Below are 26,124 nucleotides of genomic sequence, written 5' to 3'. Positions count from 1 at the left end.
CTATCTGGTTGGATGTCAACAGGTTTATAATGGGAAAGAGTCACTGGATTAGGAGTAATGAAGACACTTTAAAAGTTACTTTATTCTTTGAAAAATCTACTTGGCTTTAACTTTATGTGAACAGTTGTTTGGAAACTTTTACATGAAAACTATTATGATGCCAGTAATCTTATAAATTAAATACATTGGTAAATATACCTTATTTCCTTGTTCAGTATTTCATTTGCTTTCCACAATACAGTAGTTTTGCGCCCTTTATTGTATCCTCTGTTGAAGATTACAGTCCTAAAGATTGTTTCTTTAAAGCGCACACAAAAATCAATGACATGCACCTATATTCTATACTAAACATATTCTGTTCCTTTTCTACCTATGTTTCTAGGTGCCTATCCAAGACTTTCATTGAGCTTTAAATTGAAAAGAAATATTGGGTATTTTATCCTTCAAACCTACATGCCGACTATTCTGATTACAATTCTATCCTGGGTGTCATTCTGGATCAATTATGACGCATCCGCAGCAAGAGTTGCTCTAGGTATGTAAAACATGTTTTAGGTTATAGCAAAGTATGGTAATCCTAAAATTGACAAAAGATGTACCTGAACATGTATGCCAGCTTGAGTTTAGTTAGGTTGCTTAATGTCATCCAGCAGTAATTGCAAACAAAGGCATCGCTTGAACAAAAAATATTTCTACATTGTTGTGTTAAAAAAAGGAACTACAGAGAAGTAAAAGAAAAATATGAGGAACATGAAACTGTCTTTTTAATGTGGCTCCTCGAAAAAAACAATAGATGGTTGCAAAGGCGATAGACAGAAGATGGAACTGTTCATGGCGAAGAAAAGGAGAGTATGCAGAAGGTTGGAGAGATTTGCTACAAGTGGGATTAATTTGAGGTCTGACTCTTAGTAAGGCATAGTATTGCTTTCGGCATGTTTTTAAGGATTCTCAATGAAAATGCTTAACCTTTCCCACGATGCAACTTTCTCTGTTGTAAAGAATGTGGTACAGCAGGACTCAGAAATCTAATGGCTTTCTGGTTACACACGTGCAGGCTTATAGAGGAGCAAACCTGAAGATAGTTGTGAACCAGCTTTGTTTCCACCCAGGTGCCTTTGTTGTGTATAGGAGGCTGGTGCAGGGCTACAATTTGCAAAATGGATATTAATGTTTCCCACATTCACTTTGCTTTCAAAAATGCTGTTTAATCGAGACTGGTAATTCTAAAAAGGGTTGAATGATTTTGGTCCATTCAGATTGATGGAAAAAGGAGTGAAAGTGGCTGTTCTTTGTGCATGGAAGAAAGTAAATAACAACACGTCAATAGCACGCTCGTCAGCAAAGGTGTTGCAGCACTGTTCCTTTGACTGCCAACATGTCGCACAGTGCCCATGGTTTGAATCATTCTGGTTTTGAGAATGTATTGGATGTTTGCTAAATAACTGATCACATGCAAATTGAGGGGAGTAGGTTTTCTTATGAGAATGAAACCTTTTACAAAGCCCACCTAACTGTCCATTCTGGACAACCTGAAGGACTTTTTTCATGCTGACAAAGAATGACAATTTAGTGATTCGTACATGGCTGAAACATATCGACCACATATTCAGGAGGGAGAGGAGCTGCTTGGTGTCTGTTATTTTCATCGTTTGGGGCCACTACATCAAACACCCACTTTGACCCCTGGAAGGTGTCTGCTTTTCACTTAGGGCGCCACGTTGTGTTTTGCTACACTGGTAAATTTGTAACCAACAAAATAGAAATGCCAGTACTGATATACATAATTACAAAAAAAACAATAACCACCAGAGACCTGAGCAAACGATCAGAAATGGGGATTACTATTAATAGTATTTTTATTCAAAAGTATTTACAACATATATCTCAACTTTTGATTCTTTGATACACAAAAAGTTTTGACAAAAACATGTGGGACATAAGGGTATTAGCCAAACATTCGACCATTCATTCTAGATTCAGGAATATCACAAGCAATCAACATGTATACATACTTGGGGAGAAAAAAGGGGTTGAAGGAAAAACATTAAGAACAAATACCAAAGTCTACAAATATTTTCAAAAACATATAAACTAGCTGTTTTGTGGGTACATTCTTATATTTCTACAAGATCATTTCGAGTTTGGGATTGATGTTATAAAGTAATGTACAACAATATGCTCGGGGTACAAAAAATGGTGACCAAGCGCTTTTGTAGACTGGTGAGGTGGGGCCTACGCGTTTCGAATCCCACTGAAGTCGAAGGGGATTCTCTTCAGGGACTTGAAAATTCCTGTAAAGGATGAAAATAGAAAAAGGAAAAAGAACAAGCATAAGTGGCGCAGAAATGGGACCGTTTATTTGGTAGTTATCATACAAACATGTCCCACATCAAGTGAACTGCCAAGCGATACAAGCAACCAGTGGTTCAAACGGTGTTATGATTGGACTAGAAAATTATCACTACATCCATACTAACGATTGGAAGATGGAGCCCTTCATATTGGAGGAAAAAATGCTGCTAACAGGTACTAGACTGGCGTTGAGCAAACTACAACAAGGGGGAGATTTTCAGGCAGCTGTTGGTTTACTCACCTTTACTCAATAAAAGGACAAAGTCCTTATGGTAATTGTCCACGTGTTGTGCCACTGCGCTAGAGCGTACAAAAAAACTACCTGCAATAAAAAGAAAATTCTTTTAGACTAATGCGTCCAATTGGCGAAATCTCCTAAATAAGGAGGGAGGCGCTATATGGGAGAGCGGTCATATGCACTTACCCCTAAGTCCTATTTCTTTTGCTTCGGGGCTTCTATTTGTACTGACTGTAAGTAGAAGGCGGATTGAACAGTGGAAGAAGCGGTCTCGTAGATGATTAGTTGAAGAGAAGAACTCGTTTTAAAACCAAGGGGTACTAAAGAAAAAAAGAAAGAGAAATGAAGCAAAACACGCCTGAGTGGGCTGGCCTAGGCGAAGTGGTTCAAAAGCGGTTACAGAAAGTGTTTACCTATCAAGCGTGGTGCCTTGTTCCTTCAAATGTGTAGAACCGCAGCGTATAATACTTAGCGGCCGTAATCTAGCCCCGAGCTCTGCAATTGTCTGAAGAAGAAGAAGTAATACAAGTGAGCGTTGCAGAACGGAAAAAATGAATGAAAGCAAATGCAGCGTGAGCCTAAGAACCTCACCTGGGCAGTACAACAGATTATGAAGTGCCCGTTTTAGATGATATAAGACTCGGTGTCATTGGAGCTCCTGGCGGATGATTCACGTAACTAGTACAAAAAACAAACATCTAAAGTTAAAAACAGAAGCTGGGAGATTTATGAGAGGAAAGAATGAAACCCACCAACAGCGGGGAAACGCTTACTTGAATATGCAATTACGGCTCCATGTTCATTGAAAGCCGATATCGATGTCCTTTCAACGGAAGTAAAAGGAGGCTATATGATCAAAAAGAAGCCCATAGAGTTAAGCGCTATTGGAAACGCTGAGAGAACAAAGCTGACAATTAACAGCGGGGGATGCGATACTTACTAATGAGTCGGGATGGCCTCAAGTAAAGGTGGCGTCTCAGTCAGCACTAATCACTTCGCGCATAGGTCAAGAAGCGCGTGAATAGGAGGAGGTCTTTTTACAGGGGGAGAATTAACGGAGTAACGCCCAGAAAGGGGCGTGGTAGGCCATTGAAGCAGTAGAAAACAAGATCAAAAAGCGTGTATCAAAGCGATAGTCCTAGTCTTATAGAATCAGGTGGTATTCAAGATAGAGCGCCCGGGGGAGGGGGGGGGGGGGCGTAGTGTGCCCTAAAGAAGTGGAAAAAGACGGGTTCAGTCTATTTGGAAGCAGCAAAGCGTGTGTCAGGATGAGGAAAAATCCAAATATTGCCGGATAAACAAGCGGTGGCAGTCATACGGACCTGCAGCGTCCTCATAATTTAAAGATTTCACTCAATTCGTTCAAGCCAGACATTGCTGTGTCAAATTTGACAATAAGCAATGCCTCTCTCTTGGACAATTTGAGGTTCCAATCGCCTCCGCGTGGGTCTTTTTCGACTTTTGATATTACTGTCCACCGTAAGTCTCCAATTTGGTGTTGCATCCGTGTCCAATGATTAACTAGAGGCGCATTTTCAACTTTTCTTTTCAGTCTTGACTTATGTTGACAAATTCGCTGGCGTACTTCTTGGTTAGTTTTCCCTATATAAAGGCAATTGCAAGGGCACTTTATGCCGTATACTACAAATTTGGATTTGCAGTTACTGAAAGCATTGTGCTTCCAAGAGACTCCATTGTGTTGAAATAGCGACCCTTCTAATGTAGAGTCGCAGCATAGACAAGTACCACATCTGTGGTGACCTGTAATTGGGGGCATCCCCATTAGATGACGCAATGTAGGCTGTGTCTTAGTTGGCATGGCTGCTCTTATCACATAATTAGCCACACTGTTCTCCTTTTTAAAGGCGAATAGAGGAAGTTGTTTTAGACTCACCTCTAGATTTTTAACCAAATGCCAATTTTGTGTGATGACACGTTTGAGTTGGTTGGCATTTGGGCAGAATGTTGTAACACACACTTGGCGTTGTAGCTTAGATTTCTCTTTTCGCTCTAGGAGTGTCTCTCTGGGGGTGTACTTAGCCCTCTTCATGCAGGTTTTTACCAACTTTTTTGGATACCCCCGGTCACATAATTTGGATATCAAGTTCCCTGCATGGTGTTGGTAGTCTTCATTGTACGTGCAGTTTCTGCGTACCCGCAGAAACTGGCCGTAAGGCAGATTCTCTCTGAGACTCCTCGGGTGGTTACTATCAAACAATAAAGCTTTATTACGGTCAGTCGGTTTTATAAACAATGTGGTAGCTAATATGCCTTCTTTGGGGAATACCTCAATATCCAGAAATGGAATACGGGTGGTGGAGTGTGGGCTGAACTGTATATCTGGTGTTCTCGCGTTCAGCCATTGGTGGAACAGGGACAAGTTGTTGCTGTCTCCTGTCCACACTATAAAAACGTCATCGATGAAGCGGAGCCATATACCTATATGCTGACTGAATGGATTATTGTTATGTATGTAGGTATCTTCATACATAAAAAGTACTGCCAGCTCCGGTGCAAAAGGGCAGCCCATTGCCACCCCTTTGACTTGATAGTAAAACTCATTGTTAAAGCAAAAGTAATTTTTTCTTAATGCAAAGGATGCAAGATCAACTAGAAACTAAGTGGGGACTCGCGTCGGCCTAGGTCTCAAATCTAGAAAAAATTTCAGTACTGCCACCGCTTCGTCCTGGGGGATCTGAGTATACAGGGACGTCACATCAAGAGTGACCAGTGTGTCCGTCCCTTCGCAAAAGTTGACATTCTCCAACTTATTGATTAATTCGGTGGTATCCTGTAAATAGGAGGCCACCTGACTCATCAACTCTTTTAAGAAGCAGTCCACATATTTTGCAATCGGTTCAAGCAGAGAACCACATCCTGCCACAATGGGTCTGCCAGGTGGATGGTTTTGATTTTTGTGGAGCTTAGGTAGTACATAGAACATAGGTATTTTGGGATGTTTAATCTGCAGATATTCCACTTCCTTTGGTCCAACAAACCCTTGTTCAAAACCTTCTTGAATCAAGGCAAAGAGTTCGTTTTGTAGGTCTTGGGTGGGATCTTCTCTATTTTGCGATAACAGCTAGGGTCCTCCAACTGTCTCATTACCTCAGTAGTGTAGTCATTGGCATCCCACACTACTATCGCCCCGCCTTTGTCGGCTTGCTTTATTATCACCGAATTGTCATTTCTTAAGTTGGTTAATGCAGACATTTGGTCTTTAGTAGTATTGAATTTGACACATTTCTTGACTTTTTCCATTGCCAAGATAGCAGATAACACAGTCTTTTCAAAGATTATAAGTTCTTTTGGGACCTTATTGGCTCCTCCTATTCACGCGCTTCTTTACTCATGCGCGAAGTAATTAGTGCTGACTGAGACGCCACCTTTACGTGCAGCCATCCCGACTCATTAGTAAGTATCGCGTCCCCCGCTGTTAATTGTCAGCTTTGTTCTCTCAGCGTTTCCAATAGCGCTTAACTCTATGGGTTTCTTTTTGATCATATAGCCTCCTTTTACTTCCGTTGAAAGGACATCGATATCGGCTTTCAATGAACATGGAGCCGTAATTGCATATTCAAGTAAGCGTTTCCCCGCTGTTGGTGGGTTTCATTCTTTCCTCTCATAAATCTCCCAGCTTCTGTTTTTAACTTCAGATGTTTGTTTTTTGTACTAGTTACGTGAATCATCCGCCAGGAGCTCCAATGACACCGAGTCTTATATCATCTAAAACGGGCACTTCATAATCTGTTGTACTGCCCAGGTGAGGTTCTTAGGCTCACGCTGCATTTGCCTGCATTCATTTTTTCCGTTCTGCAACGCTCACTTGTATTCCTTCTTCTTCTTCAGACAATTGCAGAGCTCAGGACTAGATTCCGGCCGCTAAGTATTATACGCTGCGGTTCTACACATTTAAAGGAACAAGGCACCACGCTTGATAGGTAAACACTTTCTGTAACCGCTTTTGAACCACTTCGCCTAGGCCAGCCCACTCAGGCGTGTTTTGCTTCATTTCTCTTTCTTTTTTTCTTTAGTACCTCTTGGTTTTAAAACGAGTTCTCCTCTTCAATTAATCAGCTACGAGACCGCTTCTTCCACTGTTCAATCCGCCTTCTACTTACAGTCAGTACAAATAGAAGCCCCGAAGCAAAAGAAATAGAACTTAGGGGTAAGTGCATATGACCCCTCGCCCATATAGCGCCTCCCTCCTTATTTAGGAGATTTCGCCAATTGGACGCATGAGTCTAAAAGAATTTTCTTTTTATTGCAGGTAGTTTTTTTGTACGCTCTAGCGCAGTGGCACAACACGTGGACAATTACCATAAGGACTTTGTCCTTTTATTGAGTAAAGGTGAGTAAACCAACAGCTGCCTGAAAATCTCCCCCTTGTTGTAGTTTGCTCAACGCCAGTCTAGTACCTGTTAGCAGCATTTTTTCCTCCAATATGAAGGGCTCCATCTTCCAATCGTTAGTATGGATGTAGTGATAATTTTCCAGTCCAATCATAACACCGTTTGAACCACTGGTTGCTTGTATCGCTTGGCAGTTCACTTGATGTGGGACATGTTTGTATGATAACTACCAAATAAACTGTCCCATTTCTGCGCCACTTATGCTTGTTCTTTTTCCTTTTTCTATTTTCATCCTTTACAGGAATTCTCAAGGCCCTGAAGAGAATCCCCTACGACTTCAGTGGGATTCGAAACGCGTAGGCCCCACCTCACCAGTCTACAAAAGCGCTTGGTCACCATTTTTTGTACCCCGAGCATATTGTTGTAAATTACTTCATAACATCAATCCCAAACTCGAAATGATCTTGTAGAAATATAAGAATGTACCCACAAAACAGCTAGTTTAAATGTTTTTGAAAATATTTGTAGACTTTGGTATTTGTTCTTAATGTTTTTCCTTCAACCCCTTTTTTCTCCCCAAGTATGTATACATGTTGATTGCTTGTGATATGCCTGAATCTAGAATGAATGGTTGAATGTTTGGCTAATACCCTTATGTCCCACGTGTTTTTGTAAAAACTTTTTGTGTATCAAAGAATCAAAAGTTGAGATATATGTTGTAAATACTTTTGAATAAAAATACTATTAATAGTAATCCCCATTTCTGATCGTTTGCTCAGGTCTCTGGTGGTTATTGGTTTTTTTGTTATTATGTATATCAGTACTGGCATTTCTATTTTGTCGGTTAAGTGTTTGGCTCAGCCTTACTGATTAGAGCCAGCCCTTCGTTGTTTCTTGTTACACTGGTAAATTTGGCCATTGCGGGATGCGATCACTGGGGACTAGTCTCATAATCCTGTGATTGCTCACCAGCTATTTTGGATTAGCGCTATATAAATGTGTGAGTGCCCCACTGGTGCGATGGAGAGGAGCTACCTGGCATCTGTTATTGTCATAGTTTGCGGCCACTACATCAATCACCCACTTTGACCCCAGACTCAGGGAGGTGTCTGCTTTTCACATTGGGCACCTTGTTGTGTTTTGCTGCACTGAGGGATTGGGCCATTGTGGAACGCACCCTCCGGGGTCTACCAGTCCCATAATCATAGGTTTGCTCACCAGCAGTTGTGGATAAGCGCTACATAAGTGCGTGGGTGCCCCGCTGCGTGGTACGCACGCGGGTCCTGCCCGGGCCTGTCAATGCTTGGAAGAGGCTGGGCTGGGCCACTCCCCTAACATCGTTGGAGCAGTGAGTACTTTTCCTCTGATTGGCTTATTTGCTGATGTCAGGTTAAATTGTAGGCACCTGGATTCCAGGGGATCTCCTGAATTGAGACTGGGAAACCCAAAGGCGGTGCTATTAATAAGGGACAAAGCACAATGTAAACCTTCCTTAAAAATGCAGTGGGAGTGCTCATGGAAGAAATAACCTAGGTGGAAGATCATCTGGCCACCCTTGTCACTCATACCCCACCTAGTATCCTTTAAATGGCATGATCAATCAGTAGTTACGGGGGCTTTAGTGCAACGGTTAGAGATGGACCCTCAGTATATAACACAAGAGTCAAGACCTAATACCTTGGGCCCTCAAGTGGCTATTTCCCTGATTGCCACATGGGGCCGTGCAAAGGCGAAAATGATGGGTTTACTGTCCGTCGGTCAGTCTAATGGTCCATCATATCCAGGAGGAAACCTAAGAAAGAGGCGCTGATTGGAGAGAATGAGGTGACTTTGGGTAATTCTAAGAAAGCACATTTGGACTTTATGTCACAGCTCCAGAGATCAATAACCCCTCTTAAAAAATGTGTGAGTAAATATTGGAAAGTTGTGTACCAAATGGGGGTCCGCAGCTCAAAACAGTCCAGTTTAGATTGTCTAAACTTAATGATCTATGTAAGAAACATTTTTCAAATAAAGAAGTTACTTTTCTATTTACTTTGACCTATTGGACGTTTTGAGCTCCGCACCCCCATTTGGTACAAGATTCTTTGATCTGGAGCACAGCGAAGCCACTCAACGGCTGGAGGCTTGATTCGGGTTTCTCTCAGCGGGCTGCTTTTTTCCTCAGAGATCCCCCTGCCCTGTTGTAGTCTCTTAATCAGGAGATCCCGAGTGTGTGTTCAGCTGCTGCTCGGGTAGCCCCGGACCTTCGGTCCAAAACTAGTCAAACTAAGTTTGCACAGGGCATGGTGGGTGATTCCAGCCTGTTAGGGGTGCCAAGTCACACGTTTTATTTTCCTCCACTACCGAGTTGAACAGGAAAAGTGTAGAGGTGTCCTTAATACTTTAAACCTTTGATGGAGGTGAGATCTGCCATATTTTTAAAGCCTGGTACAGCCTTAATATTTGAGACAGGTGTTGGCATAAATTCAGACTGCTTTTTTCAACGTAAGTAGTTTAAAGCATGTTCCTATTTAACCTTATTCCAAAGTAGTCGAAAGAGGTTACTGTGTCTAGACTACTTCTCTCAAGAGTGATGGACCCTCTGAATGATCTTTGGGGCATAATAGTCATACATTTAGTTTTAGTGTGGTTTCTCCCCAACTCACGAACAGGAATGAAGGCCACAAATCGATTCACCTGGATCTGCAAGCCTACTGAGGTAGCGATCCTTGGTGCAGCATTCTTGGAGTCCTCAAGATAAGCTACCACGTTATTAAGGTAAAGAAAGAATAAGGTTGGAGCAAGTACTCATCCTTGACGTATTCTTGTATATGTACCTGTGCAATATATTAGCTCACCCTAGGGTCCTCAACGTACTTGCGCATATGTATATTATTGCAGACACATACGAATATTCAGCAAATCAGGGCGGACCTCAATCTGCTTCAATACCTCCCAAAGTTTGTGACAAGGGACCAGATTGAAAGCACAAGTACTAGATATATGTGTGATTTCTATAAGACAACTGTCATCCAGTAAAAGGTCAGTAGTCTAAAGACTTGGTCAATAGTACTAATGTCTCTCCTAAAACCTGTTTGCAGGTTCAGTGGGGATTCATGCTCTTCTATCCAGAAGTCCAGTTTGTTCAACATCTGTCTCTAGATGACCTTCTGTAGTTTGAGTGAGTCCCTAGAGCGGATTTTATAGACTGTAACTATCTCTGCTGTTTTCCAGCAACTGGGGATTTCCAAACCCTCAAGTATTATATTGGACAGTCTGTTTATGTAGGTAGATCAGTTCTCTAGATCTGAACAAAAAAGGTCTCCTGGGACCCCATCAGGCCCAGCCGCTTTGCCAAGGGCAGTGCTTTTAATCCCATACACAGTTTAGATTAGCTCTAAAGTTAAATGAGAGATAATTACATGTGAACCTGAATCTGAGGGCACACAAACGTCTACATCCCTCCCAGAGGATGTGCCAAAGAAATCAGAGAAGTTCTTATGCCAAGTCTTGGAGGAAATCAGAAAAGTGATTATGCCAAGTCTTGGAGGAAATCTAATTTGCTATGAGGTGTATGCCACTTTGCCCCCCATTTGCTATCAGTCACCAGAATTTCCAAGTATCCTTGCTGCATTATATAATTCCTCCAAAATCTGGTTATCCCCGTTACTGCATGCTTTAACCTCGACCTGCTTATATTCTTTTTAGTCTGATTTCATCTACACTACCACTTTCCAGTAGTTGGGGTAACTGATTTTTCACTGAACTGCAGCCTTAATATATCTTGAAGGAGCTAGTTTTACTAACGATGTACCCCCAAGGGGATTGCACAGAAAGCACTCACCTATGAAGTTGAAAGGTTTTCTATGTATGATAGGACCCACATAGATTTTATCCTGCTGTGTCACAGGGCAATCTAGTTTCACTAAAGCATCTGAAAGGGCCCTGTTCATGCCAGCCCTAATATCCGGTTTAACAGCTATTTTAGCCCATTTGATTCTACGCCTGTTATTTGATGGATTCAGACTTGTAGAAAGTGAAAGTTGGACAACCTACTGATGGGTAATTAAGTCAAACAGTGTACAGTGGATGTCATTATGGTCACAGTCATACCTTTTGACAATCTTCATATCCACTACAGATCTCCATAAAGGGAGAGTAATCAATATATAGTTAATCCTACTGATTTAACCGGAGCGATTAAAAGTAGAAAGTGCTTGCACATCAGACTAGGTACAACCATTAAACGCCCTCAGTCATTATGAAAGGGTTAATGAGAGTAATTGGTAAGCTACTTCTGTTCACCGTTTCACAGGCTGAATATATAATGCAGGAAAACCCCATTCCTCATCCTCTGCATCATTAAGGGAGTAGCCATTGTTATCGAGTGGATCAAAAATGGTGTTAAAATCACCTGCAATGATTAGTGTGTCATATTGTTCCCTCTTATATGTATCAAAAAGGAAGCTTTGGTCCTGGCAAACGGCGCATTTTGTAAGGTTGAAACTGCAGTTTAAAACTGCACAAACAGGCTCTACAATGGCAGGCCTGAGACATGTTAAAGGGTTACTTAAGTCGGTGACACAATCAGTTGTGCAGGCCTACTAGTGGCATTTAATTTACAGACCCTGGGCACACTTTACTAGGGACTTATAAGCAAATTAAATATGGCAATTGGGTATAAGCCAAAGTTATCGAGCTTTGAGCATTGAGCATAATCACTTCAGCAGTGGTATGGTGTGCAGAATATGAAGGCCAGATAAAACGAATTCAGCAAAAAGTGGTGGGCAAAACCAAAAAGTTTGAGGATGACCTTGCAGAAAGGACCATGTCCAATATTTACCCTGGTTAAGATCCATCAGTTTTTTATCAACTGCTTGTATAACCGAAAGTCAATCAAAGATGCAATTAATTTCTTCTAGAAAGGCCTGTAAATGATATAAAATTGGTTTCTTGGCCTGCGCAAATGGAATGGAACATGGTGCTGCATCCCCATGAAATAAGAGCTTAAAAAGGGCAATTGATTCTGAGCATTAGGGAATGACAGTGAGCGACACAAAAATTTAGATGAATGTGAGTAGTAATTTGAGAAACGTTTTGGTCTCATCCCATAACCAAAGAATCCCTACTACTAACAGATTTGGGGCATGTAAGAAGTGGAGTTGTTGGTTGACTGGGGTGTGAGCCTTGGTCAAGCAGTAACCACAAGCCCTGTCAGGGTGAGGCACAAGCCAGCTCTAAATTAACGTGTGTTCAACCCTCCGGTAGCTTGGAACAGAGCATTTAGGATCAAATTAGAGGCAATGTGGAAAGTATTTGTGTAACACTTAAAACTAATAAAGTGAAACCACAACACAAAAAGAATCCCACACCAGAATAGAATTTTTTAATAAATAAAACAAGATGAAAACAATGAAAATCCAATCAGTAGAACCGAAGAATTTGAAAATTTTTAGGGAAAATCGCACAAAAAAGCACAAAGCACCAACTGGATAGCTGGTTGCACCAGACCAGGACACAGTCACAAGTTTAGGCTGATCGCAATGAAGCGCTGTTCGGCTAGAGGTACCCAGTTTGGTCCACTGAACAAAGTGCCTAAAATCGTAGTTTGCGAAACACTGTTAGTATCCACGTCAAAGATGCATTACACACCCAAAACTATCCTCCAGTTCTTTGGTGCGACGAAGTCCTGTGTTGTCGTCTAGGACCTCCCCAACAACGACTTGCGATCCAAATTCTGGCATCAAGGATGCGTCGCGCAGCCAAATCGCAGCATCAGTTCCAAGGAGCTGCAGTGCGGAGTCTGACGTTGTCATCAAGGCTGCCGTCAACAAGAGAGGTGAGGGCCTGCACTGAGGATGCGTCACGCAGCGCTGGTTTACCTCGTTGTCGTCTGTCGACTCCCCCCACCCCACCGCTCTTACCTGCACTGGCCACTCCTGAATCACAATGACCGGAATGCCAGCATCTTAGTGATTTCTGCTTTGATGCTGGCCCTCACCTTGTCAGACATTCTGTAAATGTTGTTTTCTACAGGCAGGCTGTCCCCAGTATCAATACCATGGGTTCACGGATGTGTAATCCCAAGGGTAGGAGAGAATAGGGAGGCAAATTGTTCCAGTAACTGACAACAGTCTCTCTGCTGCTCTGGGGTTAGGGTTGAGATTGACATCCTCGCCTAACCCATCCTTCTCTTTGGAGGATAGGAGATCCGAGAGAGGTTCACTCTCATTCTCCTCTCCATTATCTGTCACCAGCAACATGGTGACCTCAGCCTCTGATAGTTTGGCTTGAGGTGGTTGAGATGTGGTACCCTTAAGGGGTTTCAGGGGGTCCTGAGTTCCACCAGGTAGGTGAACTCTCCTTTCCTCTCCACCACCTCAAAGGTGGTCCTGGATTGCCCCGGGCTCTACTGGCTCATTCACCCAAACTTTTTGTTCAGGCTGGAATTCCACCATGGTAGCTGCTTAGTCATACCATTGTTTTATTACCTCCTGGCTTGGCTAACCACCAAGTTCTCAGAAGTGGTCTTCCAGAATTTGGCTATCTGGATCCTGAGGGCTAGCATGTAGCTAAGCACATCCTGGGGGGAGGGGTCTTGGGCATTTGCTTCCACCCCTCCTTGACAAGACTGAGAGGTCCCTCACTGGGTGACAATACAGAAATGCAAATGAGCTGAAGCCCACTCCCTTCTGTGGTAGCTCATTGTAATTAAAACGTAGTCATGGGGGCGTGGCCAAGATGGCGGAGTGAGCGGTCGCACTCTTCGCGAGCTCTCCCGGCCTTGAGCCCCTAAGCCGCGATATTGCACGGATCTCACCCCGATCTGCTGCTCAAATTGCAGCGGAGACGAAGAAGCACCCTCGGCTCGCCAAGAGACCCAGCCAGGCGTCGAGACCGCGGCAGCGGAGCGCCGGCGGCCGAGCGGAAACCGGAGCGGAGCGGAGGAGGGGCCTGGGGCGGATGCCTTCGGGCGGACGAGGAGGCCTTGAGACCCCGGCCGCGGCAGACCAGAGTGCGGCAACCGTCTCGGCTGAATTAGTGAGGCGCTAGTGGAGCCTCGGGCAAGACCCCGAGCCGGGGGCGCGGTCGGAAGAAGCTGGCAGCGGCACCAGAGCGACACAGCCGACGTGGGGCTAGTACGCAAGGCCGGGGATGCGGCCTACGGCTGGAGCGAGCCGAACCCCCGCAGCGGACTGAGCAAACATAGACCCGGCCACCGGAGGAGGGCAGGTGAGGGGCTGGCAGCGGCGAAGGGAGAGGTGGTGGGCGAGCGCCCTGGAGCACGGATGCACAGCGGCCAGAGGGAGGAGTGGCCCCGAGATTGAGCCCGCCCGGAGGACTAGGACTCGCTGGGGTGCGCCCGAGTGAGCGGCCTGCCTGCTCCACGGTCAACAACCACCCCGCAGACTTGGCTGGTCCCTTGGTGGCAGTGAGGCGCGGTGGGTTGCGGGCCCACGGCCCCAGGTCACGACCTATAGAGCGGGAGAGGAGCGGGAAGGGAGCGGCCGCCCCCCCAGACCCCCTGGTGCATCAGGAGGAGGACGCCGATCGGGGGAACTGGGAGACCCGGACCTGGTCGAAGACCCTGGTCAGGCAATAGGAGAGACTGCCAGGACTCAAGGTTTGAGGGCAGCGCGCTCAGGTGCTCAGGGACCGGGGGAGCACGGGCTGTGACCGGCCTCACACGACAGGGGCACCTCAGGCCTACACCGGCACACGGTCCAGCGGCGCTGCTGAGAGTGACCCCCAGCCCGGGAACACGGGCACAGTGATCCGAGGAGGTCGGACGGCGGATAGGTGGGCGTACTGGGTCACCACTAGCAGATAGCAAGGACGGAAGTGGTGCGACGCTGTTGACGACAAGGACCGGTGAATAGACATGTTCCCGGGGTCCTCATAGCAACGGGGGCAATGATGGCTTCCTGAGGTGGACCGAGGACGGAGAGAGGTCCGAGCGCACACTGCGGAGAGGGCACAGCGGAGACCCAAGGAGGGGCTAAGGCAAGGATTGAGCACATGCGATCCCCTACGATGGCGAAGACGACTGACAGAAGCTCACGGTCAGGTCGGTGCTTCGCGGGGAATCCGGACGGGGATCTGCCAGGCATCAGCAGGAGTCAGATGGGCCTGGAGGCCGCAGCAGTAGCGATAGCAGCCTGAGGCCTGAGAAGGGTGCGAGGCCGAACCGCGCCGGACAGGTCGATTCACCACGCGGCTGGACAGCAACTGCTGGTGGCTGCCCGCTGTGACTGCATCTGGGGAGTGCATCGGAGATCTGGGGCGGAGGTGGGCGGTCCGCTGCGCTCACTGGGGCTGACGGGCTGAACAAAAGAGTCGGGGGAGTGCCCCCCCCCCCGGTTGGCAGTACCCCTGCGCATTATTGGCTGCCGACTAGGGCCAGAGAACGGACAGGACCTACTCGAGAGGTGCCCACATCAGCAATGGCCAGCAATAGAGGGAACAAGAAAGGGAAACGGACATTGCCGGAGATGATGAGCAGGGGTGCGTCGAAACAAGACAAGGGGCAGCACTCGCCTGGCCCCTCGAGAAGCTGGTTGGAAGCACCGGATAGAGAGCCAACGGTCACCAGGTCCTTCCTGGAGTCCCTCTTCAGTTCCCTGAGGGATTATTTTAAGACACTAAAATAGGAGGTGGCCGGAGAAGTTCGAGAGGTGCGGAGAGAGGTCGATAGCCTAGGTGAACGGGTGGCTACCATGGAGGAATCCGGACACTCCAGGGATGAAGAGATCTGGCACCTGCAGCAGGAGGTGCTGCGCCTAAGGGAACAACAGCTAGACCTCCAGGCACACAATGAAGACCTTGAAAACCGGTCCCGCCGGAACAACATCCAGGTCCGGGCAGTGCCATCCAGGGAGGAAGGGGAGGACGTTGCTGGTTATCTGCAGGGCATGTTTCGGGAGATACTGGGTGAGCCAGAGTACTTCCCTATAAGAATCGACAGGGCTTACAGGATGGGTACGATGCGCCGGGCCTCGGCGCCCCCGCCTGATATACTGGCCTTCCTGCCGGACTTTCCGCTCAAGGAGCAAATCCTTCGTGAAGCAAGGAAACAGCAGTCGTTGCAATTCCGGGGACACCCGGTTGCTCTCTATCAGGACTTGTCGACAATCACGCTTCAGAAACGTAGATCGTTTAAAATAGCGACAGACTTTTTGAGGTCCCATGGGACGCAGTATTCCTGGGGACATCCCTTCCGACTCATCTTTTGGTGGAACGGCGTCCTGCATCAACTTCGGTCCCTTCAGGACACCTGTGAAGTGCTGGGGATCACCGCGACAGAGGAAGAAGCTCACACACCGCGACGTAGGTGTATCACCAGGGAAGGCTGGCAGAGAGTCCCTGATCATCGGTCCTCGACCTCCTCTGCTAGACCAGACTCGCCCACCATCAGAGCTTGTATGGACGGTGCACTTCGAGAGGCGGCCGGTGACGCTGTCATGAATGATGTTGCGCTGACGGCCTAAGATGTCTCCGGGGGGAGATCCACACAGCTTTCTTCACACTGCAGGTCTGGGGGTTCTAGGGGTTGGGGGTGGCAGACGGGGGTGTGGTGGCCGGACGTCCACTTCAATAACTTACCACAGACTCGTCCCTTGAGGATAGGACTGGGACTATGACGTTTTTGGATTCGGGGTGGGTCAAAGGGGGAAGGGGGGAGGGACGGTGGAATGTTTTGGGAGTTTGGTTGGGGAGAGTGGGCTGGGGGGTGGGGAGGGGGAGTTTTGGGTAGGGGTTGGGGAGTTGGAAGTAGGGGGAGGGGTCGTCCAGTGCGCTATACAGGTCCGAGCCGCGTTGGTGTCATGCAGGAACCTTGCCTCGCTCAGGCGGGGATATCACGCTTTTACTTACACCTTTTCCTATGCCTCCTGGGACTTTTAGGGTAGTGACTCTCCATGTCAGGGGCCTCAACAACCCGGTCAAGAGGCGCGCAGTATTATCTCTTCTGGAGAGCACACAAGCTGATATTTGTCTCCTTCAAGAGACACACCTACTACCCCGAGACACCCACAGACTGCGCTCACATAAATTCCAGACACAATTCTTTTCTTCTAGTAACACTAAGGCTGCGGGGGTGGTGATCCTGGTGGCCCAACAGTTCAGGGGAGAAATCCTTCACAAACACGCAGAACACAAAGGTCGGCTGTTAGCTTACCGGTTTAAGATCGGAGGTGTCGCTTTTACAGTCGGGTCCTTGTATAGCCCTAATGAACAGCAGGAGCCCTTTTTGCGATCGGCGCTAGTGGATATCACAGCTTCGCAGGATAGACATGTTATCATCGGAGAAGACTTTAATCTGGTCTTTGACTCAGCCATGGATAGATCCGCGCAACGCTCCCCGCAGGTCGGGGAGTTCTCAGCCGGGTGTAAGGCACAGTTGTCGGAGGTAGACCTACACGATCTCTGGCGGCACATGCACCCCGCTGATAGGGGGTACTCATATTACTCTCATACCCACAAGACGTACGCGAGGTTGGACCATCTCCTGGTCACGACTCCGGTACGGGCCTTGGTTACGGCGTCGGACCTGGGAGTACTATCCTTATCAGACCATGCCCCGGTCTCTGCCACATTATGTCTACCGCCGGTATCTCGTCCTCCCAGAACATGGCGCCTCCGCGATACCTTGCTGCACAGCAAGGTAGTAGTTGACCGCATCGAGGGTGCTATTCGGGAGTATTTGTCCCACAACGATAACCCCGACACCATCCTGGCAACGCAGTGGGCAGCCTTGAAGGCAGTCCTTCGGGGGGAACTTTTGGCCATCTCCTCTGTTGAAAATAAAGAACGACAGAACAAGAGGGATGAACTTACCCAGCGGGTCCGCGAGCTTGAGCAGATGCACCGCCGGACAGGGGCCCCCAGGATCTGGAGGCAACCTAAGGAGGCGAGGAAACTCCTGGCGGCCCTAGACTTGGACCGAGCGGAATACGCTGCGCTTCGCTTGCGCCACACCTACTACACCAGGGGGGACCGCTGTGGCCGACAGCTGGCTAATAGGCTCCAAGTGGCGCATCAGAATCTGCTAGTGAAGGAGATATCGGACTCCACAGGGGCGACGATCACGGAGGACGCCCATATAGCTGAAGCGTTCCGCAGATTTCATGCAGATCTATATACCGGAGACCCGCCAGATGATACTGCGACGTCAACATACTTAGACTCGGTCACCCTGCCTTCCCTAGACCCCTTGCAGACAGAGCACCTAGATAGGGAAATTCGAATAGAGGAAGTGATCTCCGCTATCGCCAAACTTAAGCATGGCAAGGCCCCGGGACCGGACGGCTATACCTCGCTTTTCTATAAAATGTTTTGCACAACGTTAGCCCCGCTCCTTACCCGCCTATTTAACTTGTTTGCTGCTCCGGGGGCCATCCCACCTGATCTCCTGCAAGCCTCACTCAAAGTCATCCCCAAGCCCAGGAAAGATCGGACGCACTGCGGCTCTTACAGGCCGATCTCCCTCTTGAATGTGGATCTAAAGCTGTACTCAGGGATCCTTGCGGCCCGCCTAGCCCCCCTCCTACCGGGACTTATAGATCCGGACCAGGCGGGATTCGTTCCAGGTCGGCAGACGGTGGACAACACCAAGAAGATTGTCCACCTTTTAGAGAAGGCCTCCCGGATTCCGGGAGAGAGAATGATGCTAGCGGTGGACGCTGAGAAGGCGTTTGACCGAGTGCATTGGCCTTATCTGGAACGAGTCTTGATGAAGGTGGGTATGGGAGACAAATTCCGCTCCATGATCCTTAATTGCTATAGACTACTGACTGCAGTGGTGCGGGTGAACGGTTATAGTTCGAGAAGCTTTCACATCGAGAGAGGTACCAGGCAGGGTTGCCCGCTCTCACCCCTGCTTTTTGCCCTTTATATGGAACCACTCGCCCAGCGGGTCCGCACTAACCCGGCGGCGACGGGGATACGGTTCGGGGGCTTTACTCACACCATAAGCCTCTATGCGGATGACATTATACTATCACTAGACGAGCCCCGGACGGCCTACCCAGCATGCATCGAGGAGCTGGACTCCTTTGCTGCTGTCGCGGGTTTCAAAATGAATATGGGGAAATCTGTGGCTTTGGACATCTCCCTTGCGCCAGCCACCAGATCTCATCTACAAGGCCTGTTCCCCATGTTCTGGTCGTCGGATCTGGTGCCTTACTTGGGAATCCAGCTGGCCCCCACCTTGCCGGCCATGGTAACGGCTAATTACACTGCACTAGGCAAGAAGATCCGGGAGGAGCTTGGGCGCTGGAATCTCTTTCCTGGCTAGGTAGGATAGCTGCTGTCAAAATGACGGTCCTACCCCAGGTTCTTTACTTGTTTCGTGCCTTGCCGCTCCAGCCACCGGTCGGGTGGATTCAACAGATACAGACAGACCTCTCGCGCTTTATCTGGCAGGGCAGGAAGCCCAGAATGCGCAGGGCCCTCTCCATGTTAGCCCCTGAGGCCGGAGGGCTTGGGATACCGGATCTCCGCAAATACTTTCAATCGGTACAGCTGCGTTATCTGGTAGAATGGAGTAGATGGGAATCGGATAAGCACTGGCTCTTCCAAGACCAGGCGGTGGCGGGCCGACCCCTGCAGGAGGTACCATTCCTGCGCCGGCCTCACCGCCCGCGAATCTCTACGCCTCCTTTGTCACCAGAGTGTCCCTGCGGGTCTGGGATGCCACTAAAATTACGCACAATCTTACTACTTTCCCGTCACCACTCACACCATTGGTGGACAACCCAGACTTTACTCCGGGGATGGAAAGGGGGGCCTTTAGCCACTTGCGAGTGGCCAGATGTCGAGCCCTGTGTCACATGTACGGCCCAGAAGGGGTCATCCCCTTTCCGCACTTCTGACAGGAATTCTCACTCCCAGAGTCTGAAAGACTCTGCTATATGTAGGCTCGCCACTGGGCACTCCATACAGAGGTACGGGATCAGCCGATAGACAACTCCTCCCTTATGAGAGATGGCTCCTGACACGCGCCTCAGATACAAAACTGATTACCTATCTTTATAAGCTACTGCAACCACTCTCTTCACACCTTTACAATCCTGGGAGGGAGCGTTGGGAACGGGAGTTGGGCAGGACACTAAGCCATAAGGAATGGGAGCAGATATCCTACAGGGCAAGGCATTCAGCGTACCACATGGGCCTCACTGAAACACTGACTAAGGTCTCTACCTACTGGTACTATATGCCAGAACGGGTCCATGAAATAGACAGTAGCAAGGACGACACCTGCTGGAGGGGGTGCGGGCAACGGGGCACACTGACAACATTTTATGGGACTGTCCACTCCTAGAGCCCTACTGGAAAGAAGTGTTAGATGAAATTGACTCCAATTTTGACACCGAACTGCCACGCTTCCCCGCATACACCCTATTAGGGCTCCCAAACGGGTTGATGTATCCCCTTAGATCTTGCAGGGGCAGACAGATAGCTATCGCATTAGGTTCCGCAGTTCAGAACATCTTATTACATTGGGGCACCGCCACATTGCCCTCTATCACGGGCTGACTACATAGATTATGGCATGTGCTGGGCATGGAGAAATTATCACTCACAGTGGCAGGGGAAGTGGAGCAATTTAACGACTTATGGCAGCCATTCCACTCCTTGCTGCTCACTGAATTCAAGGAGCTCACCTGTCCCAAATACCTCTGCCTCTTAAGACTCACAAGCCCTCCGGACTTGACCACCTGAGGGAATACGGGTTTAACCTCCCTCGCTATGGGCGACAAGAAAAACGGCTGGGAACAGATCTGCACACTGGACGATGGAGGGGGGTGGGGGGGGGCAGGGGGACTGGGGATCTGGGAGTTGGGGTTGGGGGGGTGTTTGAGAAGGGAAGGTTATACTGTCATTGCAACAATGCATATCCTTTAATGCCGCTGCGGATTGACCCACGATTGAACGGTCCTTTGAAGACACAACGAAGGGGGCGCGGCCGTGTTCGCACTGACCTGATGCTGCATGCACTTTGTATGTTTGTCCATTTATGTTGCACTAAATAAAATACTTTAAACCTAAAAAGTAGTCATGGTAGGAGGACGTCTTACTTCCACCTCATGGCCTCAGGTAGGCCCATAATTTTCCTTTAAGGATCTTGTTGAACCTTTAAACAAGCCCATTGGGTTGTGGATGGTAGGGGATGGAGTGCTTATAAGTAATCCCACATTCTTTCCACATAGCCTTAATGTATGCAAACATGCAGGTGGTGCCCCTGTGTCACACCACTTCTTTAGGGAAACCTACTCTGGTGAAAAAGAAAAACCCCATTAGGGTCTTGGTCAATCCAGGTGCAGGTAAGGTCCTCAGAGGGATGGCCTCTGGGTACCTAATGAAATGGTCTACCAAGACCAGAATAAACCTGTTGCTTATGGCAGGCTTGGGGACCAAGTGTGCTACAATATCAATGCCAATTTTCTCAAAGGGTGTAATAACAACAGACAGGAGAGGCTGGGGAGCCATTAGCTTTTTCCACATCTTCCCACTAGCCTGGTAAGTGATACAAGTGCTACAGAATGCATCAGAGGTGGTCTTCATCCAGGGACAATACAAATTGGTCACAAGGCTGCCAGAGGTCTTGTCTTGCCCAGCTGTCCTGCCAGGGGTATCTCCAGAGCCAGCCTTGGTAGGAAGGCCCTGTGATATTGGGGAACTACCAGCACGCAAGTTACCCCATGCTCAGGAGCCTTAGACTCACTATACAGGTGGTCATTCTCCCAATATTTTGAGATGATCTCCAGAGGTGTCACCCACTGCATGGGATTCAGCTTACAACCTCAGGCCCTCAAGAGTTGGGCACTCTTTCTGTGCCCTGTAGAACTCCTACCTGCTGGATCTCTCCTCTGCTTGCCATCCTGCAAGCTCAGGCAGGTTACCAAGTAGGCTCCGGAGCCGACTCCTCCTGTGTCCATCCACCTGTACTGTGGGACTTTCAGGGGCAGGTTTCTCATGCCCCTTTCTAGTAGCTGGCCCATTTTTATAGGCTCCAGACTTTCTTGACGTGCCTCCTGGGCAGCCATGAACCTGGTGGTTGCACAAACCCACTCAGTCAACCCTAACCTTTCCAAATGTGACCTAGCCTCCACTTCCTTCCTGGCACATTGCTCCATATCATTTCCTAACAGACAGTCCAAGTGCATAGCAGGGCTCACAGCAACTTTCAGAAGACCTGAGACACCCCCCTCCAATTGAAGGGAACCAGAGCTTCAGGGTAGTCACTCTCCCAGTTGACTGCTACCACAACCTGCTGTAATGTATCGGTATCATCTGCTCTGAGGAAAAATGATGATAGCTGGCAGTAGTCATACTGACTCCTGTCTCACTCAGAGCCTCCATGTCATTCCCTAACAGACAGTCCATGGGGTAGCAGGGCTCACAGCAACTTTCAGAAGACCTGGCTCCTGTGCCCCTCAGAGTCTCTACCTTATGCCTATTGATGGTGATTCACTGCCTATACTTTGAAGTATTGGAGGGCATTTGGGCTTTGGGCACCAACTCCTTGTCACCTACGTGTCACTATGGTAACCGCATTAGTCTCCCTCACACTAACTGATGCCATCTCCTATCCAATCGCTACACTGTCCATCCCCGGTGACTGCGCATCACTGGGGGGGCAGTGCCCTCTTGGAGCACTTGGTATCTCCCTTGACAAGCCCATATCGGTATAACCCATAGCACTTCAGGATAATCATCCAGTATTGTTGTCATGATGCCTTTCTTTTGGTGGCCACGTTGGGAGTAGGGCCCTTTCCCATTTGAAATCTTTTGGGGGATTTGAGAGAACTCCTTAGTTTTATTTGTATCCCCCCTTTTTTCTCTTGGGAACCATGACCACCTTTTGGGAGTCCCCACCAGATGCCTTCTTAGATGCTGGTGCTGGCCCAGAGGACTGCTTCCTCTGCAAGCTGTCTGGGAATGTTAACTCTGCTGTCCACTAGGTATTAGCACAGCTCTGTAAAACAGATATTGAGCTTGTGTTCCCTCAAAATTAGGTTGTACAGCCCAGTCAAACCATTCACTTTGCTGCCTCTCACAAGCCCTTCATTGCCTTGCTGACATAATCTAAGAAGTCAACCTAGGGCTGGTTTGCGAATTTGTGGCTGTCCCTGAACCTCGGATGGTACTTCTCAGGGGTCAGCCCAAATTTATCTTTCATTGGGGCATACCTTGTAGGATTATCTGCCTCTAGTGTCATGAATGTATGCCTCCCCACTGTGGGCATATGTTTCCACAGGCTGCGCCCCAGTCACCTTGTGTACCCTTAGAGTTACTTCATATGCTGCAAACCACTTGTCTATATCATCTCCCACCACATAGATAGGCACCAGCTCCAATGTTATGCGGACCCTCACTTCTCCAGCAGACACTGTTGGTATGCTGCCACCGTTGCTGGATTCTAGACCTTGTCTTTCTTTTATCTCTAGTTCTTTTAGGCTCCTCTCATGCAGCATTCTTTTCCCTGCCCACTTTCTTTCAGCTTTAAAATCCTCTGTTTTCAGTTCGTCCATTTGGAGCTATCTGAAGGTTCAGCATTGTAGCCTTCTTTCCTTCATGTTGCCCCCTCTCCTTGCAAAGTTTCTGCTTCTCTGCCCTGATAAGGCCATCCACATTGAGCCTCTTCACTTCCATGATATAAGACAAAGAGGTAAGGCACTTACATTTAGAAAGAAGGAAAAACAGCAGATTAGAAAACTAGAGAGAATTTAAAAAGGCTTGAATTGATCTTGACTAATTTATTGGATGGTACGACAACACAAAATTACTATTTGGCACTACACAAACACAAGTCAACAGATACTGATGCAGTAGTAGGAACCGAGACACTGAAAGGGTTAGCACTAATAACTCTTCCCAACAGAGGCTGATGGTTTGGAGGAGAAAAAGGTCCAGACCAGTGGACCTTGCTAGAAGCGGGGTAAGACTAGCTTCTAACTGCTCAAAGCAGTTGTGTAGCACTGCAATCTCCCTGTGGTTCTTGTAAATTCGTTTGCATCTTTTCTAAGGATCTAGTAGTTGCAGACGGTGAGGCTGGAGTGTTTCCATTCTGCTCAGGTGCATATAATGTTGTGGGCCAGTTATTCTGTCAGGGCTTGTAAACATACGCAGAATAAAACAACTCTCCACCTGCACCTTAATATAGAGCTTGATGTTTTATAACTAGGCCTAGGCGGTAAGTTCCGTTCCGCTTGGGGAATTTGGGGTAATTTCGCGTTATACAGAGAACGCGGATTTGGCAAAAAATGCTGCGCTTCACTGACTTTTTTGCTTGTCCGCGCTTTCAAAATGCGTGATTGTGAGATATTTCTCCCCGAGCACACAAACAGCGTTTGCGAACAGGAAAAAAACATAGCGAACAGGCGGAAGAAGCAATTCTACATTTTCATTGAACTTTTGCGTGCTCGCAGAGATTTTTTACTGTTTCACTGAGCTTTACGTATCGCGACTTCGCAAATTCCGCCCACCCTTATTTATAGCCATCAACTACTTCAGCAAAATGGAAGAGGGTTAGTGAAGGTTCACCAGGGATTCTGTTAATGATTTGGTTATAAAATCAGTTATAAAATCAGTGCTTATTTTCTTCTTATGAATTTGCTAATTCAGGTCAACCAGTATATACAACGTACCTTTCCTACCTAAAAGGAATACTGGAGTTTTGTTCGAGTTGTTTTGTGAACGCTCTAGCCCCATGGACTGAAGATTGCAAATTAGAGTGGATTTTATTTTGGTGGTTTCTCCACCTGGAAAGACGGGTTATTTTCAAACCAAGATACAGCTTAATAGCACTATATTTTAAACAGTGAAATCACTTTTATTTTTAGGCAGAGTCTGAGTCTGTCTCTCTCTTTTGTCACATTGCTTCTCTGGCTTTTGTTACGGAAGTCTTACCCCCAACCCTTCGAGGTCCTGAGTTAAAATGCTGTTGAGAATATTCTATGCCTCTGTTGTTACTTAGACGATCAAATCATATTAAGAAAGGATGAAAGAATGATCCCATGATCTTTACCCAAGGTAACCTTAGCCAAATATTATAGTCATGTTTCCAAGAAGTTCCTCAAAGTGCTTTAACACGAGAGAAAGGATTGCACTTCAAATTCAAATACTAGTCAAATTGGAAATTTTAACAGGGAGGGGCTTACAACACCAAGCACTCATACAGAAATCAAGTTAAAGCCACTGAAAGCCTTTGGATTGTTGTCTCCAAGATCCCAGCATTTCTCATGGAAACAATTCTGTAGAAATAAGCCTAACCTTTGCATCCTTGAGCTTAAATCTTCAAGGGTTGGGCTGCTGGACAACAGCACTTTAGCTTCTCCAAAAGACTCTCAATAAATGGCAATTAACATTGGGTGTGGCCTCTTTAACTAACGGTGCTGTGTCTAAGATGGTTGCGAGATCTTGCAAGACTTTGCTCCCAAACATTAAAACTGTAAACAGTGGGGAATGTGTTGACTAAACCAGTGCCACAGGGAATATGATGCCCATGTCCACAGGATGGTCTAAAATTACATTATCTAAAATAAAATTGGGCATATTGGGCTCTCTCAGTGTAGTCTAAGACAGCTACATTCCTCGAGGGCATGGACGTAAGGCCATAGGATGAGTAGCTGGTGGTGATGGGAACTATGGCAGAAGGCAAATCCTGTTATCTTTTTGCTGATCAGTGTTAGAAATTGAAGTCTCTAGTTGGCAATGGTTTGCACCTTTGTCCAAAATAGGACCCTTGCTTCTAGTCAGGAAAAGGGGGGTGCACTCCTAAAATAAACCCTGCTCACCACCTTGGTAGCTTGGCACGAGCAGACAGGCTTATCTCAGAGGCAGTGTTTAAAGCATTTGTGAACACATACAGTAATACAGTGAAAACATTACAAATGGACACTACACCAGTTTAGAAAAATAAGTAATCTTTACTAGACTTAACACAAGACAAAACAACAAAAATCTACAATACAATATCAAGAATATGACTTTAAAATGGTAGCTTAGTTCAATGTAGGTCGTAAATGTGACACTTTACTCTCAAAATACCTTGAATGCGTAACGCAAAACAAACAAAAGGGTCGATGTGAAGGTGATGCGTCAGTTCCTTGCTTCAGGGCAGGTGATGCGTCGGTTACTTACTGCAGCGCAGGCAAGATGATGCGTCGGTTCCTTACCGGAGAGGAGGTGATGCGT

The 26,124-nt window shown here is 47.2% G+C and overlaps 1 protein-coding gene across 2 annotated transcripts in view; it reads left to right on the top strand.

The window, feature by feature from the left end:
* The window catches only part of GABRB3 (gamma-aminobutyric acid type A receptor subunit beta3), a 1,175,948-nt gene that overhangs the window by 1,059,327 nt on the left and 90,497 nt on the right, over positions 1 to 26,124 (top strand). For both annotated transcript variants that reach the window (XM_086934180.1, XM_086934181.1), the window contains one exon: positions 383 to 535. In XM_086934180.1, the coding sequence (XP_086790306.1) occupies positions 383 to 535 (153 nt within the window). The remainder of the gene's footprint in view (positions 1 to 382; positions 536 to 26,124) is intronic.

Source organism: Lissotriton vulgaris, chromosome 8, assembly GCF_964263255.1.
Source record: "Lissotriton vulgaris chromosome 8, aLisVul1.2, whole genome shotgun sequence".
Classification (NCBI taxonomy): Eukaryota; Metazoa; Chordata; class Amphibia; order Caudata; family Salamandridae; genus Lissotriton; species Lissotriton vulgaris.
The sequence above is the reverse complement of the archived record's forward strand: the minus strand, read 5'-3'. Positions and strand labels throughout refer to the sequence as shown.